The 14,664-nt window shown below is 41.0% G+C and overlaps 1 protein-coding gene across 2 annotated transcripts in view; it reads left to right on the forward strand.

Moving 5' to 3' along the window:
* LOC129718259 (uncharacterized) overlaps nt 1–14,664 on the forward strand; it is a 220,933-nt gene that overhangs the window by 190,479 nt on the left and 15,790 nt on the right. For both annotated transcript variants that reach the window (XM_055668853.1, XM_055668854.1), the window contains one exon: nt 9,049–9,188. In XM_055668853.1, coding sequence (XP_055524828.1) covers nt 9,049–9,188 — 140 coding nt within the window. The remainder of the gene's footprint in view (nt 1–9,048; nt 9,189–14,664) is intronic.

A 14,664-nucleotide genomic window follows, 5' to 3' on the forward strand; every position in this document is an offset into this window, starting at 1 on the left:
CAAAAGTAGGTAGTCTTGAGAAAGACTGATGGGAAATAACTTTCAGGTAGTCTTTAAAAGACACACTGACAAAACACAAACTTTGAAGCTATAGGCAGTCAAAGACCAGTCCACAAGCAACCGAAAAAACGTCTGATCTGTAGGACAGTTCAAGACGCACTGTACTTCGACAGCTTAATGTGTTTGAAATTCTCTGCCACTATTCCTCTTCCAGTTGCCTTATAATATTCCTGTCCAGGGGGCTGTTGAAAGTCTGCATTGAAGTAAGTATCATCGTCCTGTACCACGCAATCAAAATTCGTCAGCATCCTCACGTGATCGTTGTTTGGCCGACTTATTTTGTTTATCGTCAAGATTCGAAGTCTCCACCTTTTTGTTAGTCGACAACCCGGCTTCACTTTTAAGCTTGATCCACAGTTTAAGACGACACTCCCAGCTTGCTCGCGACATCTCGGTCGGAAAAGTGGGATTCCGCTTGAAACTGTTGGCCACTTTTTTCGTCGTTTTTGCTGCCTTCGGATTTCGATATCTCGCCGATCCCGTCTTCCTGTCAGTTGAGACGAACATTCTCCAAACAATTTTATTACGTTGGTGACGGTTGATTTGGTCACATTCAATAATTTTGTCAATTTGACGTGCGAGTTTTTCGGATTTTCGCGATGCGCGAGCAATATTTTGATACGTTCCTTCTCTTGCTTTGACACTATTTTCACAAAAGAAGAGTAAATGTCAAAATCAAATATAAGGCATGATACTGAAACCACACATCTTTAAATGAGAGGTGTTCAGTTTTTTTTATACACGATAAAAAATTATACAGCAAATTGAAATTGGCCGATTTTTTAATGTAACACCCTTTATTCTCAGGCTCCCTTCCATCCCCCTACTTGACCCTTCCCTCAAGCTAAATTCCTGTAAAAAGTCACACACAGCTGAATGAATACCTCTCCAAGGAATTGCCGACACTTGGCGAGGCTCGGTAAAAAAGAGCAGTAAAGTTTATATACAAGTGTGTAGAGGGAAGGGTTAAAGTATAAAAATCTGTTACTTACTACGATGACAAAGTAACCTTCTTTTCCGTTATAGTCGTTAGAGATGCAGAGGTAAGCTCGGTCTCTGACAGCAATGATTGTAAAACTTTCACTTTTACTTCCCTAGCCGCGACCCTAAGGACGTATCCGACACCGTTATCGATATATACAAAGCAGAAGCTACTGAATGGTTGTACATTAAAGATGGTAAATGAATTCCAAATAAACCATCCTAACGTGGTTCTTTGTGCAACCTAATTAGTCCAGATCCATCACGGAGAAACAACGCGGTAGTTCAAGTTCAAGCTCAAATGCATTCCAATTTCAACTTCAGATAGTTTGAGCTGCGGAAGAAAACATTAGCAAAAAGCACTTTTCCTCTCTTTGATATTGAAGCAAAATCTGTAATAATATTACAGCATATTTATATAACAAAATTTGTAAGAAACATTCTAAACAATTCTGATATTTTGCTGCCGAAAACCTATTAAAACTTGCTATAATTTGTAATAATCAGTCAATACACTTGGTAGGATTTTAGATATTTTAACAATCAACGAGACCAAATCAAACATTCCGCGTCGAACACTCGACAGAAACGGACGTGCAAAGTGGTCGTTCTATTACAATCTGGTCCGTGTGTACGAATAGCCAAACAAAAGAGTGTATTATTCGCGCTAAAGGCCAACTAGATTGTGAGTTGTGTCGCTACGTTCTGTACCCGGCTCGCAACTTTGGCTGTATTGGTGCAAAATACCAGCTGCAGTTTTGATCTGTGCACAGTGAATAGATCTTTCTAATTCAAGGCCATCATTTGACAGTCGAGTCGTGTCGCTGTGCTGAGTGATCTCACACCCGGCTCACTGCTGGTGGCTGTATTGGTGCTGCTGTACTGGTGCTGCTGGCTGCTCTGGGTACAGCTTCGAACGATCGGACAACCACTGCTGGAAGGAAGAAGTAAATAGGTACGTGTTCTTGTCGGCGCTAGTGCGCTAGTGCACTACATTTAGCGCGATGGATATAGATCCCTCGCCTCCCGTGCCACCATCCCCGAGCCCCCCTGACCCTGACCCTTCTGTTACCCCCTCCCCTGTTCATTCTCCAGTCCCCCCTCACCCCAGGCTTTACCCGGACGGATCTCAACAGGGCAGCTATACTGTTTATTTTCGTCCAAAGGCAGGAGTGAATTCAAAGCGATTAAACATACTGCAAATTTCTAAAGACCTGACGAAGGGGTACAAGGCCGTGACCGAAATTTCCAAGGTCCGACCTAACAAGCTCCGTGTCGTGGTCAGTGATCTGGCACAGGCCAATGCTATCGCTTGCTCTGAGCTCTTCACACGCGAGTATCGCGTTTACATACCCGCACGAGACGTGGAGATCGACGGTGTCATAACCGATTCGAGTCTGTCCGTCGAGTGTATTTTGCAAAGTGCTAAAGGGTGCTTCAAGAATAGCACATGTCCCGATGTGAAGGTGCTCGACTGCAAGCAATTGCGGTCTGTATCTCTCGTCGGCGGCACAAAAGTGTACACTCCGTCAGACTCGTTTCGCGTTACGTTTGCCGGATCTGCACTCCCTAGCCACGTCTCGATCGACCGGGTTCGTCTGCCTGTGCGATTGTATGTACCCCGTGTTGTGAATTGCACCAATTGCAAGCAGTTAGGCCACACAGCCGCCTACTGCTGCAATAAGGCACGATGTAGCAAGTGTGGGGAGACTCATGCGGAAGATTCTTGCAGTGTTAATGCTGAAAAATGTATTCACTGTGGGGAAAACCAGCATGAGCTCTCCACATGCCCGGTGTACATGCAGCGCAGAGATAAAATCAAGCGGTCACTTAAGGAGCGTTCAAAGCGTTCTTACGCTGAGATGCTGAAGAAGACCGTGACCACTTCTACCATAACATCGAACCCCTTTGATCTGTTGTCCTCTGATGAAACCGATTCTGACGATTCACCAGCGGGAACATCTTATGCCAATCCTGGGGAGTCTAGGAAGAGGAAAAATGTTTCTTCTCCTAAACTTCCCCGTAAAGGTCCTAAGATTTCCCAAAGTGTAATGAAAAGTACGAACATCCAAACAGTGCTGCGGAAAAACCGAAGCAAACTCCTCCTGGGCTTGCAAATTTAAAGTCCCAGAAGGAGTTCCCAGCACTGCCAGGAACATCTAAAACCCCAGTTGTTCCTTTTGCACATCCAGTTGATGAAACAAACTCTGGATTAGTGAAATTTTCTGACATTGTGGACTGGATTTTTGAAAATTTCAATGTACCCGATCCAATTAAAATTTTTCTTACAGCATTCCTCCCAACAGTTAGATCATTTTTGAAGCAGTTGACTGCCCAATGGCCACTCCTTGCAGCGATTGTATCCTTCGATGCCTAATTCAACTGCGTATAAGAAGGATTCTATCTCTGTCTTACAGTGGAATTGTAGAAGTATTTTTTACCAAAAATTGATTCGTTAAAAGTTTTGATAAATAAAAACAAATGCGATGCATTTTCCCTTTGTGAAACTTGGCTTACTTCAAATATTGATCTCAACTTCCATGATTTTAATATTATTCGCCTTGATCGAGACACCCCATATGGAGGAGTACTTTTAGGGATTAAAAAGTGCTATTCTTTCTATCGTATTAACCTCCCCTCGATTCCAGGCATCGAAGTTGTCGCATGTCAAATGACAATACAAGGTAATGAGCTTTGTATTGCCTCAATATATATTCCTCCCAGAGCACAGGTTGGGCAACGGCTGCTCTTTGATTTAATAGAACTTCTTCCCTCGCCACGTTTGATTTTGGGAGACTTCAACTCTCATGGTGTGGCTTGGGGTTCCCCTTACAATGATAACCGCTCCTCTTTAATCTATAACCTTTGCGATGACTTCGACATGACTATTTTGAACAACGGTGAAATGACACGTATCCCGAAACCTCCAGCGCGCCCAAGCGCCTTGGATCTATCCTTATGTTCGACGTCGCTACGGTTGGATTGCACATGGAAGGTAATCCTCGATCCTCACGGTAGCGACCATCTGCCTATTTTTATTTCAATTACAAACGGGTCAACTCGCATGCGACCAATTGACATTCCGTATGACCTCACACGGAATGTTGATTGGAAGTTATACGAGGAAATGATTTCAAAAGCGGTCGAGTCGATTCAACATCATCCACCACTTGAAGAATACAACCTCCTCGCGGGCTTGATTCTCGACGCCGCGTTGCAAGCCCAAACGAAGAAATATCCCGGCGTAACGATCAAAGAACGGCCTTCAACTCCGTGGTGGGACCAAGAGTGCTCCGATATCTACACGCAAAGATCCGACGCGTTTTTGGCCTACCAGAAGGGAGATATACCTGGCGACTATTTACGGTATTCGGAGCTTGATACCAAGCTTAAAAGCTTGGCTAAAGCAAAGAAACGCGGATATTGGCGTCGGTTCGTGAACGAGACGTCGAGGGAGACATCGATGAGCACTCTTTGGAACACAGCCCGAAGAATGCGGAATCGCGTAACGGTCAACGAAAGCGAGGAGTCTTCAAGTCGGTGGATATTTGATTTTGCCAGGAAAGTATGTCCGGACTCTGTTCCTGCGCAAAACTTTGTTCGCGATACGTCTCCGGGTCACGACGCGATAGAATCACCTTTTACGATGGCAGAATTCTCAGTTGCCCTCCTGTCCTGTAACAATAACGCACCTGGGTTAGATAGAATCAAATTCAACTTGTTGAAGAATCTACCCGGCAATGCCAAGAGGCGCTTGTTGAACTTGTTCAATAAGTTCCTGGAGCAAAACATTGTACCGCAGGATTGGAGGCAAGTGAAGGTGATCGCCATCCAAAAACCAGGGAAACCAGCTTCTGATCACAACTCTTATAGGCCGATTGCAATGCTATCCTGTATCCGGAAATTGATGGAAAAAATGATACTCCGTCGTTTAGACCATTGGGTCGAATCAAATGGACTGCTATCAGATACTCAATTTGGCTTCCGCCGTGCCAAAGGGACGAATGATTGTCTTGCGTTGCTTTCAACAGATATTCAGCTGGCGTATGCTCGCAAAGAACAAATGGCGTCTGCGTTCTTGGACATTAAGGGGGCTTTTGATTCCGTTTCTATTGACATTCTTTCGGGTAAACTTCACCGACAAGGATTTTCTCCAGTTTTGAACAATTTTTTGCACAATTTGTTGTCCGAAAAGCATATGCATTTTACGCACGGCGATTTGGCAACTTTTCGCATTAGCTACATGGGTCTTCCCCAGGGCTCATGTTTAAGCCCCCTTCTTTACAACTTTTATGTAAATGACATCGACGAATGTCTGGCAAATTCATGCACGATAAGACAACTTGCAGACGACAGTGTAATCTCTGTTACAGGAGCCAAAGCTGCCGATTTGCAAGGACCATTGCAAGATACCTTGGACAATTTGTCTGCTTGGGCTTTACAGCTAGGTATCGAATTCTCTCCGGAGAAGACTAAGATAGTAGTTTTTTCTAGGAAGCATGAACCTGCTCAGCTCCAAACACAATTAATGGGTAAAACGATTTCTCAGGTTTTGGTACACAAATAGACACCAAGATATTTCGACTCTAAAGGCACCTGGGGTTGTCACGTTAGGTTTCTGATGAAAAAATGTCAACAAAGAGTGAATTTTCTCCGTACAATAACCGGACAATGGTGGGGAGCCCACCCAGGAGACCTTATAAGGCTTTACCAAACAACGATACTGTCTGTTATTGAGTACGGGTGTTTCTGCTTCCGCTCCGCAGCAAACACACATTTGATCAAACTGGAGCGAATACAATATCGTTGTTTGCGTATCGCCTTGGGTTGCATGCAATCGACCCATACGATGAGTTTGGAGATCTTAGCTGGAGTACTACCATTGAAAAACCGCTTCTGGAGCCTGTCTTCTCGTATTCTAATCAAATGTGAGGTCTTGAACCGTCCCGTGATTGAAAATTTTGAAAGGTTAATCGAACTTAATTCTCAAACCCGTTTTATGACATTGTATTTCAATCACATGTCCCAAAATATTAACCCTTCTTCGAATATTCCAAATCGTGTCGACTTATCAAATACTTCTGATTCTACTGTGTTTTTCGATACATCCATGATAGAAGAAACTCGTGGAATCCCGGATCATTTACGCGTGCAGCAGATCCCTAAAATTTTTTCCAATAAATATCGAAACATCAACTGCGACAATATGTACTACACTGACGGATCACTTCTTGATGGGTCCACTGGCTTCGGTATCTTCAATAACAATTTAACCGTCTCCCATAAGCTCGATAATCCTGCTTCTGTTTACGTCGCAGAATTAACTGCAATTCAGTACACCCTAGGGATTATCGAAAAAACGCCCACGGACTATTATTTTATCTTTACGGACAGTCTCAGTTCCATTGAGGCTCTCCGATCGATGAAAGATGTTAAGCACTCTCCGTATTTCCTGGAGAAAATACGGAACATCTGAGTGCTTTATCCGAAAAATCTACTCAGATTACCTTAGCGTGGGTTCCTTCTCACTGCTCGATACCGGGTAATGAGAAAGCGGACTCTTTGGCTAAGGTGGGCGCAACAAACGGTGATATTTATGAAAGAACAATTGCCTTTAATGAATTTTTCGCATTTGTACGTCAGAATACGATCATCAGTTGGCACAATTCTTGGACCAAGGGGGAACTGGGAAGGTGGTTACATTCCATAATTCCCAAGGTATCGACGAACCCGTGGTTCAAGGGGTTGGATGTAGGTCGGGATTTCATTTGCGTGATGTCCCGGCTTATGTCCAATCACTATAGATTTGACGCGCATCTCCGTCGTGTTGGGCTCGGGGAGAGTGGTATCTGTGCCTGTGGTGAAGGTTATCACGACATAGAGCACGTTGTTTGGTCATGCCCTGTACACCGTGACGCCAGGTCTAGATTAATAGCTTCCCTGCAGGCCGAAGGTAGGCAGCCGGCTGTTCCTGTTCGTGATGTCTTGGCGAGCCGTGACCTATCCTACATGTCCCTTATATACGTTTTCCTGAAATCCATCCACGCCCCAGTTTAGTCCTATCCCCTTCCGCCTACATCCAACCAAACGACAAGAACACGTTAAGACCCCGGATCCGGAAACAGCAATCAGACCCGCACGATACTCTCAAGGCCCGATGGAAACAACCCAATATGCCAGTCCGTAATATCTTGGCCCAGCAGCGGAACAAATTTAATATGCTGCTTACCTATGGCAATGAAAACCATCAAACAGCAAACCTGTGCTTTTAATGCAAAATATTCTAGCTTTAAGTTAGATTTAGTTTCAGCTCGTAGTCGGCAGCGAGGATAAAAAATTTGCTTTTAGTTATTAAGATACTTTAGAAAGTAAGCTACCAGATATAATTGGCGCCGTTAAACATTGAATTGTATTTGTGCCGTGTCAAATAAACTATAGATGAAGAAAAAAAAACGAGACCAAATTTAGGATACAAGCTGATACAAAAACAGTTTGTAAAATAATATCAAGATATGTTATAATCCTGAAATATTCGGCTGAGGTGAACACATTTTCTTAATTGTTGAAAAACTGTCAGTTACCATATTACTATTTTAAATATTTTTTTTTAATAACCTTCTTTTTATATTAAACCATATTGGGTTTTTTAGGATAGGTTAGGTTGAGATAGGTTGGTAAAATTTGAAAGGGCACAAAAGAACTTATTGCAATTGTTTCATAGCAATGCAGGTTACGTGAGACGATCAGTATGTAGGTGGATGGAATCTCTTCTTCGTTGTTTGAAGGAATTGCGTTATCTTATTTTCGTTCTTCGATGAGAAAATATACTACCAGAATCGTCCAAACAGAAACTACTCCAACTTATGCCAGTTGAGCGAACTTCATTAGTTTCGTATTTGCAGCGAACTCCGTTGCGCTCGTAGTTGCCTAAGAAAACAAAACATTGAAAGAGTTGCGCTCGATGGATGATAACATTTTGCCCCAGTTGTGCATGCTAAATCGCCGTATCGCTGATGGTAACGTTATTTTGTACCAGTTTATTACATTTTCCCTGTGCATCCTCTACATTACTTGCTATATATGTATACGCATATGCATGTGAACGCAAGCAGATGAAACGTTGACTAGCGTCGATATGAAAAGATAGAGGACTTTGCAGAAGTCGGCGGCAAAAGAAGAAACAGAAAATAACACTGTTTGCATAAAGAAATAATACCATCATGAGCACATGCGAATTGAAGTTGGCTGGTACACTGTCAGACACCAGGAAAACCCTTCATCCGAGTGGAGATTGACGTGGAAGTGGTTACATAGCGTTGGCGTTACTACTCCATGCGGAATGCAGGAAAGTGCCAAGAGACGGTTCATCTTCCATTGAGATGTTGTGACTGTTTGTCTATGCACGCTGCTGCTGGAAGACGGAAATATCTGGGTTAACTGTAGAAACAATTGAGTGAAGCCGATTATACTTTTGGGTTAGCTCTCTTGTTTTTTAAGTTTACTTTTTGACCGGCATCAGATCGTATAAAGTGCGTATAAAATAGTAATAAAATAATATAATTGTTTTCGAGCAGAGTCCATGTTACTTTCATACTAAGTTACAATAATTCAGAATTGGTCTAGAACATCTACGCTGGTTTTGGTTTTTGAAAAAAAATTTTGATCCCTAGAGGGTTGAGCTGGAGCAACTAGATTTAAAAAAAATCGTTCTGAATCGCATAACTTTCGTATATTATGTTGAGGAAGTTGTCTTACTGAAATCCCACGTAAAATTCGGTGAGCCGAATCTCCTTTAAGTATACATTAATGCACCTGTTTCAAAACTTTAGCACATCAATTTCGACTAGAATCATCAATTGAATATTTGATGAGTATGCTCTGCCCGACCGACCTCTACTCCCTGCCACAGTTAAACTATCTTTAGCATCGTAAACAAAAATCCCATATCATAACATTCAACTAATTCTCTAACCCATTTCTGTGTTGTACGTTTCTCTTCCGCAACAGATTCGAGATACATAATTTACAATTTAAATCCGACAGCATAACGCGCCGGCTGAGCATAGATGGACCACATCCGGGCAATTGGTTTGCCGTGGCGTTTATCAGCTGGACGGATCCAAACAACGAGCGGATCGAGCAGCAAGGTAAGCAAACAGACGGTCCACCCTTGCGCCGGGTTTTGGTTGTTTTTGGGGGGTTTCGAGTGCCAGCTGATATTCGCTGGACAAGCGTTAACGTTAGCACCAGCAGCAATGCGAACCCAGGCAAATGCTTTATTTTAATTCCGGAAATGATAGTGCCCGTACGGCCGTCAGATTTAATTTAAAAACTCAATTAATTCTACCTGGGGGTGAAACCGTAGTGCCTTTGTTATACCATCACATCACTCGGTTAGTACCAAAAACTTGCGTTGTTATGTTCCAGAAAACACTATCCACGAATCAAGTCAGTTTTCGCTATATGTAAGTTTTAACGACAGTATATGTAAGTATGTAAGTTTTAACGACAGTATGAAATCGAACCTTGGCATATGCTGCCGTGAAATGCATATCAGTCCCAACTACGTTTTCGTCAATTTTGAATTATAACGTCCGAATAATACTGATAGGTTATTTTTGAAGAAAACAAAGCAAGAAATCCAGAAAAAATATTATTTGTTACCGGAAGTGTTGACAGATAGATCATTTTCGTACTTAAAAATTAAATTTGCATTTTTAGGCAAATGTAGCCATTTTTGTTGTACATTCGATAATTTTACGTATTTCTCGGGAAATTTCACGTAAAAATTACTTATCATCCCGAGGCGATATGAGCCAATCTCGAGATATAACATTTTACAGAAATAGTTTTTCGATTTTTACAACCTTCTGATTTTTTCGTAATTTCATCTTATTTTTACAACCCTTTAACGACAGGGTTCGCCGGTGAGCATGCTTGTCATTCTCCTCAGTATGTGAAAGGAGAGGAGAAAAAATTCACCCTGCACTTCCCTTCCAGTATGTGCCTGCGTGTAGCAAATGCTTTCACCACACTGCCTCTTTCTCCACTCCAAAGTGTCTCAACCAGCTTACAGAGAGACAAACACACTTCCAGCTCACCCCACATCTGATAGAAACAAGAGGGGTGAATCACTCTACAGAGAAAACACAGAAGTACACCACAGTGTCCACTGGCGAGTAGTCTGGAAGGTGAAAAAAAACCTACCGGGCAAAAGTGTGGTCCTCGTGTAGCTACACTGCAGAAACGAAGTCCACCAGAGTAAATTCGACCGGCACGAGCAACACAGTCTTTTTTTTTCTCCCAATCTCTTTTCCTCTTCTTCCATGCTTAAGAAACCAACTGTGAAACGCACCGCAGATAGCTCTGCAGTGTAATTATTGTGCGTGATTTCCACACGTGTGAGAAAGCACACCATAGTTCATTGTCTCGTAAGAGAGAGATTTCAGATTTCACCGCAGTGCTTTCAGGAAGCTCAGCAGGTAAAAATCGCTCTCTTCTAGCATGAGCGTTGATTTGCTCTTTAGTGTGAGAGCAGTTGTTTTCGCAGTGCAAGATGTTCTCCTGCACTCTAGAGGTTTTCTGAGGAGAAAAGACAAGCATGCCGGTGAGTTACGCATATTTAATTCCAAAAGTGCCAGGCCAGTGTAAAATGGGTTTTGGTGCAAAAACAGCGCGTTGGATTGGTATCATGCTCTTTGTCATAAATTTTTGACATTGTATTGTGTAACTAGAAAAAAAACCCTCAAAAAAAGTTCTGAGTGAAAATGTCAAACGTTCATAGCTTTTCTGTTTTTCATTTGACCATCACCAAATTTTGACAGTTATTAGTACATAATGTCATCTTCAATGTATAAAAAAAAACAGATTTACTTTTTGAGATTTTTAATATTTGATGATAATTTGGAAAATTTGACACAGAAAAAAAATTTTACAGTGTATATATTATTTCTAGAACCGCAATTTTATTACCTATAACTTCGCTGGAGACACCCTTTCAATCAAACAACTATCTATCAGTCACATTTTTGGGTAGACCCTTTTGAAACAGCAGTCGTGAGTCAGCGTGAACAGCGGATATCATCAAATGACCTTATTGGGGCGGGGGCCTAGTGTGGTTGGTAACGTCTCCGCCAACCACGCTCGACGCCTGGGTTCGAATCCCACCGCCGACATAGGTGTTGATGGTTGTGAGGTGGCGTGATCCACTCACAACCAACCCAACTGGTCTAGATTCAATCCTAGCCGACACCGGGAGATTTTCTGAGGCGAAAAATCTCTGGGATCACGCCTTCCATCGCATGAGGAAGTAAAGCCGTTGGCGCCGGTCCGTTAATAAACGGGTCGTGAGTTAGGGTCCTGGGTGTGGAGTCGCCTCCCCGGGCGTCGGTGATTGGCCACAACAGTGGCGGAACTAGACCGACGGAAAATAAGCGAGAATAAAAAAAAAAAAATTACCTTATTATCAAAAAGCAACAACTGAGAAAAGTTTGATGCGAAATATAAGATGGTCTATCAGGACCGATTTGCGAAATAGCATGAAATGACTCAACTGCGAGGAAAACAACACAATACACTCAAGAATCTACTCTAAAATGACCCCTAGCAAAATAAAATTTGGAGGCCGAAAAGAAAACAGCCAAAACGTAGCTCGAAATTGCTGAAACCATGTAAACCGCACGAAAAAAAAATGAGAGATCGTAACAAAAATGATTCAACAGTTTGTTCAATATGACTGAAAGCTGAAAACATAAAAAAAAATCTACAAGTTAGAAAAGAGTAAAAAGACAAATACACCAAGCCTCACTCAAAATTTATGAAAACGCTCCAAGAAGCAAACTGCCTGAAACGGGTTTAAACCGGTTTATAAAAATTATAAATTTTCCTCGAACTAAAAAGAGTTCTAAATTTAGTCTAAAAAATGAAATTGCTTTTCGAAGACTAAAACCAAAAACTAGAATGAAATTAAGCTCAAATAATAAGATATCGTGTTCTAACGGGAGGAAAAGACCAAAAAGAAAATGATTCAAATTAAGCCTAATGCCACACTGTTTCCAAAGCTGCGAAAACGTGATCGAAATTTTTTTGACCTAAAGATTGATTTCAGAGCCGCAGTGTCGTCAGTAAAGTTGTTCCATCAAGTATTCCCCATGTTGAAGAGATTTTAATTTTATGGCACATTCTATAAGCAACAACTTTGTCGAAGACGCCATACTTCTATGCCAGATTAAATGAACAATTATGGAGTTTTCTTCAGAATGTCCCTCAAAATCATTTTTTCAACATTATTTCTTATTGTAATTTTCGAAAAAATTTTAATATTCTGCAATGTTTTTAGCTCGTATAAAACACACAAGTTCATCGAGGGAAGTTTGTTTTTATTTGTAATATTTATTTAGTTATTGAATATTGAAGGGTTTTATTAAAATAATGCTTTAACTTACTTACAGATGTTTACACAGAGAGAATGCAAGAGACAGTGGGAGACAAATGCCTATATCTGGAATAAATTATGTTTTACCTACACTTTAATATAGAAATGATTTTGTCAGCAGATATTTGCAAATTTTGTAGATATCTGTTAGTAAATGATTGCATTGTTTTAATACAAATCGTCAATAACCAAAAATATATTAGAGGTGAAAATATTTGATGAAATTGAAATTTGTTCAGTTATATCGAACAACATTGTAGATCATAGAAAAATTGTAGAAAATTACTAGAAATTTTTTTTTATTCTCGCTTATTTTCCGTCGGTCTAGTTCCGCCACTGTTGTGGCCAATCACCGACGCCCAGGGAGGCGACTCCACACCCAGGACCCTAACTCACGACCCGTTTATTAACGGACCGGCGCCAACGGCTTTACTTCCTCATACGATGGAAGGCGTGATCCCAGAGATTTTTCACCTCAGAAAATCTCCCGGTGTCGGCTAGGATTGAATCTAGACCAGTTGGGTTGGTTGTGAGTGGATCACGCCACCTCACAACCATCGACACCTATGTCGGTGGTGGGATTCGAACCCAGGCGTCGAGCGTGGTTGGCGGAGACGTTACCAACCACACTAGGCCCCCGCCATTACTAGAAATGTTATATAAAAAAAATGATTTTTGATGACAATCCTGAGAAAACTTCACAGAAAAACATTTAAATAGGCAGATAAAAGTATGGTGTCTTGACAAAGTTGATTCTCATAGAATTTAAATTTGCCAAACAAAATGTTTTTATGCAGGATGTTAGGTAGCTCACTTAAAATTCTTTGTTTAATTTAGTTAACAACAAAATCCATGTTTATAACACATTTCATAGAGAAAATTGCAGCTTAGTTCTAAAAAAACATTTGATTTCACATTTTTTCCTTTCTAAGTGCTTCTTATGTTCTCTAGTTGGACGTTTTCAAGACACTATTGATTACGAAATTTTCTCAGCTTTCCAACGAAATCAACAGAAACGAGCTAGCTATCACACTACTTGTGCTAGATCTCGTTAAAGGCAAATATAACCGAAAACTGAAAAAGTGAAATTCTCTGCAGTAGTTGAATTTCGACCAGCGTAGAAAGATTTTTTTTTTTTTCATCAAATAGGGTCCTCTATCACCCCTAAAAGGATTTTAAGTGATCTACCTGTATATGCAAAAATGATAAATAAAATTGCAACTTCTATTAAATGGAGAATAATTAATGAATCAACTTTAATGAAGACAATGTGGCTCAAAAACAATATTTTTGGTCTAAATAATTTGGATCACATTTTTGCAGCTTTGGAAACAGTGTGTAATGGTTGGAGGACGCTGATAAATGAAAGGAAAGGCCAAAGCAGAAATTAATTCCAAATTTAGCTAAAAGTGGTTCAATAGATGGATGAGACTCATGACAAAACTGAGTCCAAATTTAACTCACAGCTTAGTTAAAAGGTTTCTATGAGTTGAAACAAAGTTTACGAAAACTGATTGCAAATTTACCTAAAACATCTAAAAGCACCTCTGATAATGAGAGAAAACGAAAAAAAAAGAAGTAGATCTTATTGCGAACTAAATTTCTATTTTTAACAACGGCTCTTACCCGTTAACACACAAGTTCATTAAGCAGACAGTATGTGCAGTAGGGAGAGCGAAAAATAAGCGAACTGGAAATATGATACAGATTTGGAAACATATACCGCATCCCGACGGGTTTTGAACCCGCCGGAGACAGGGAGATTGCGGGTTCAAGTCCCGTCGGTATGCGATATATTTTTCTAAATCTGTATCATATTTCTAGTTCACTTATTTTCCGCTTTCCCTACTGCACATGCTGTCTGCTTAATGAACTAGATCTTATATCACCTGAACTTCTTGAAAGATTTTCAACATGTGCTCAACACGTCTGAAGAATCTTTTCGAAAAAAAAAAAACGAGGAAGCCACAAATAATATCATTCCAAGTTTATCTCATATAGAGTAAGGTCACTTTTTCCGGAGAGGAGAGTGAACGCGCGTCAGGTGTCGGTGTTTTGCATTTTCGTCCGAAGTTGTCGCGTTTTTTCGAAGTGTATATAACGGAAAAAAATGTGAAATCTATGTTATAATCGTGGCGGAGGATATTTCGCTTTCTGTCTAGTGTTTTTGAAGTGAATGTACGATTCCC

This window comes from Wyeomyia smithii, chromosome 1 (genome assembly GCF_029784165.1).
Source record: "Wyeomyia smithii strain HCP4-BCI-WySm-NY-G18 chromosome 1, ASM2978416v1, whole genome shotgun sequence".
Classification (NCBI taxonomy): Eukaryota; Metazoa; Arthropoda; class Insecta; order Diptera; family Culicidae; genus Wyeomyia; species Wyeomyia smithii.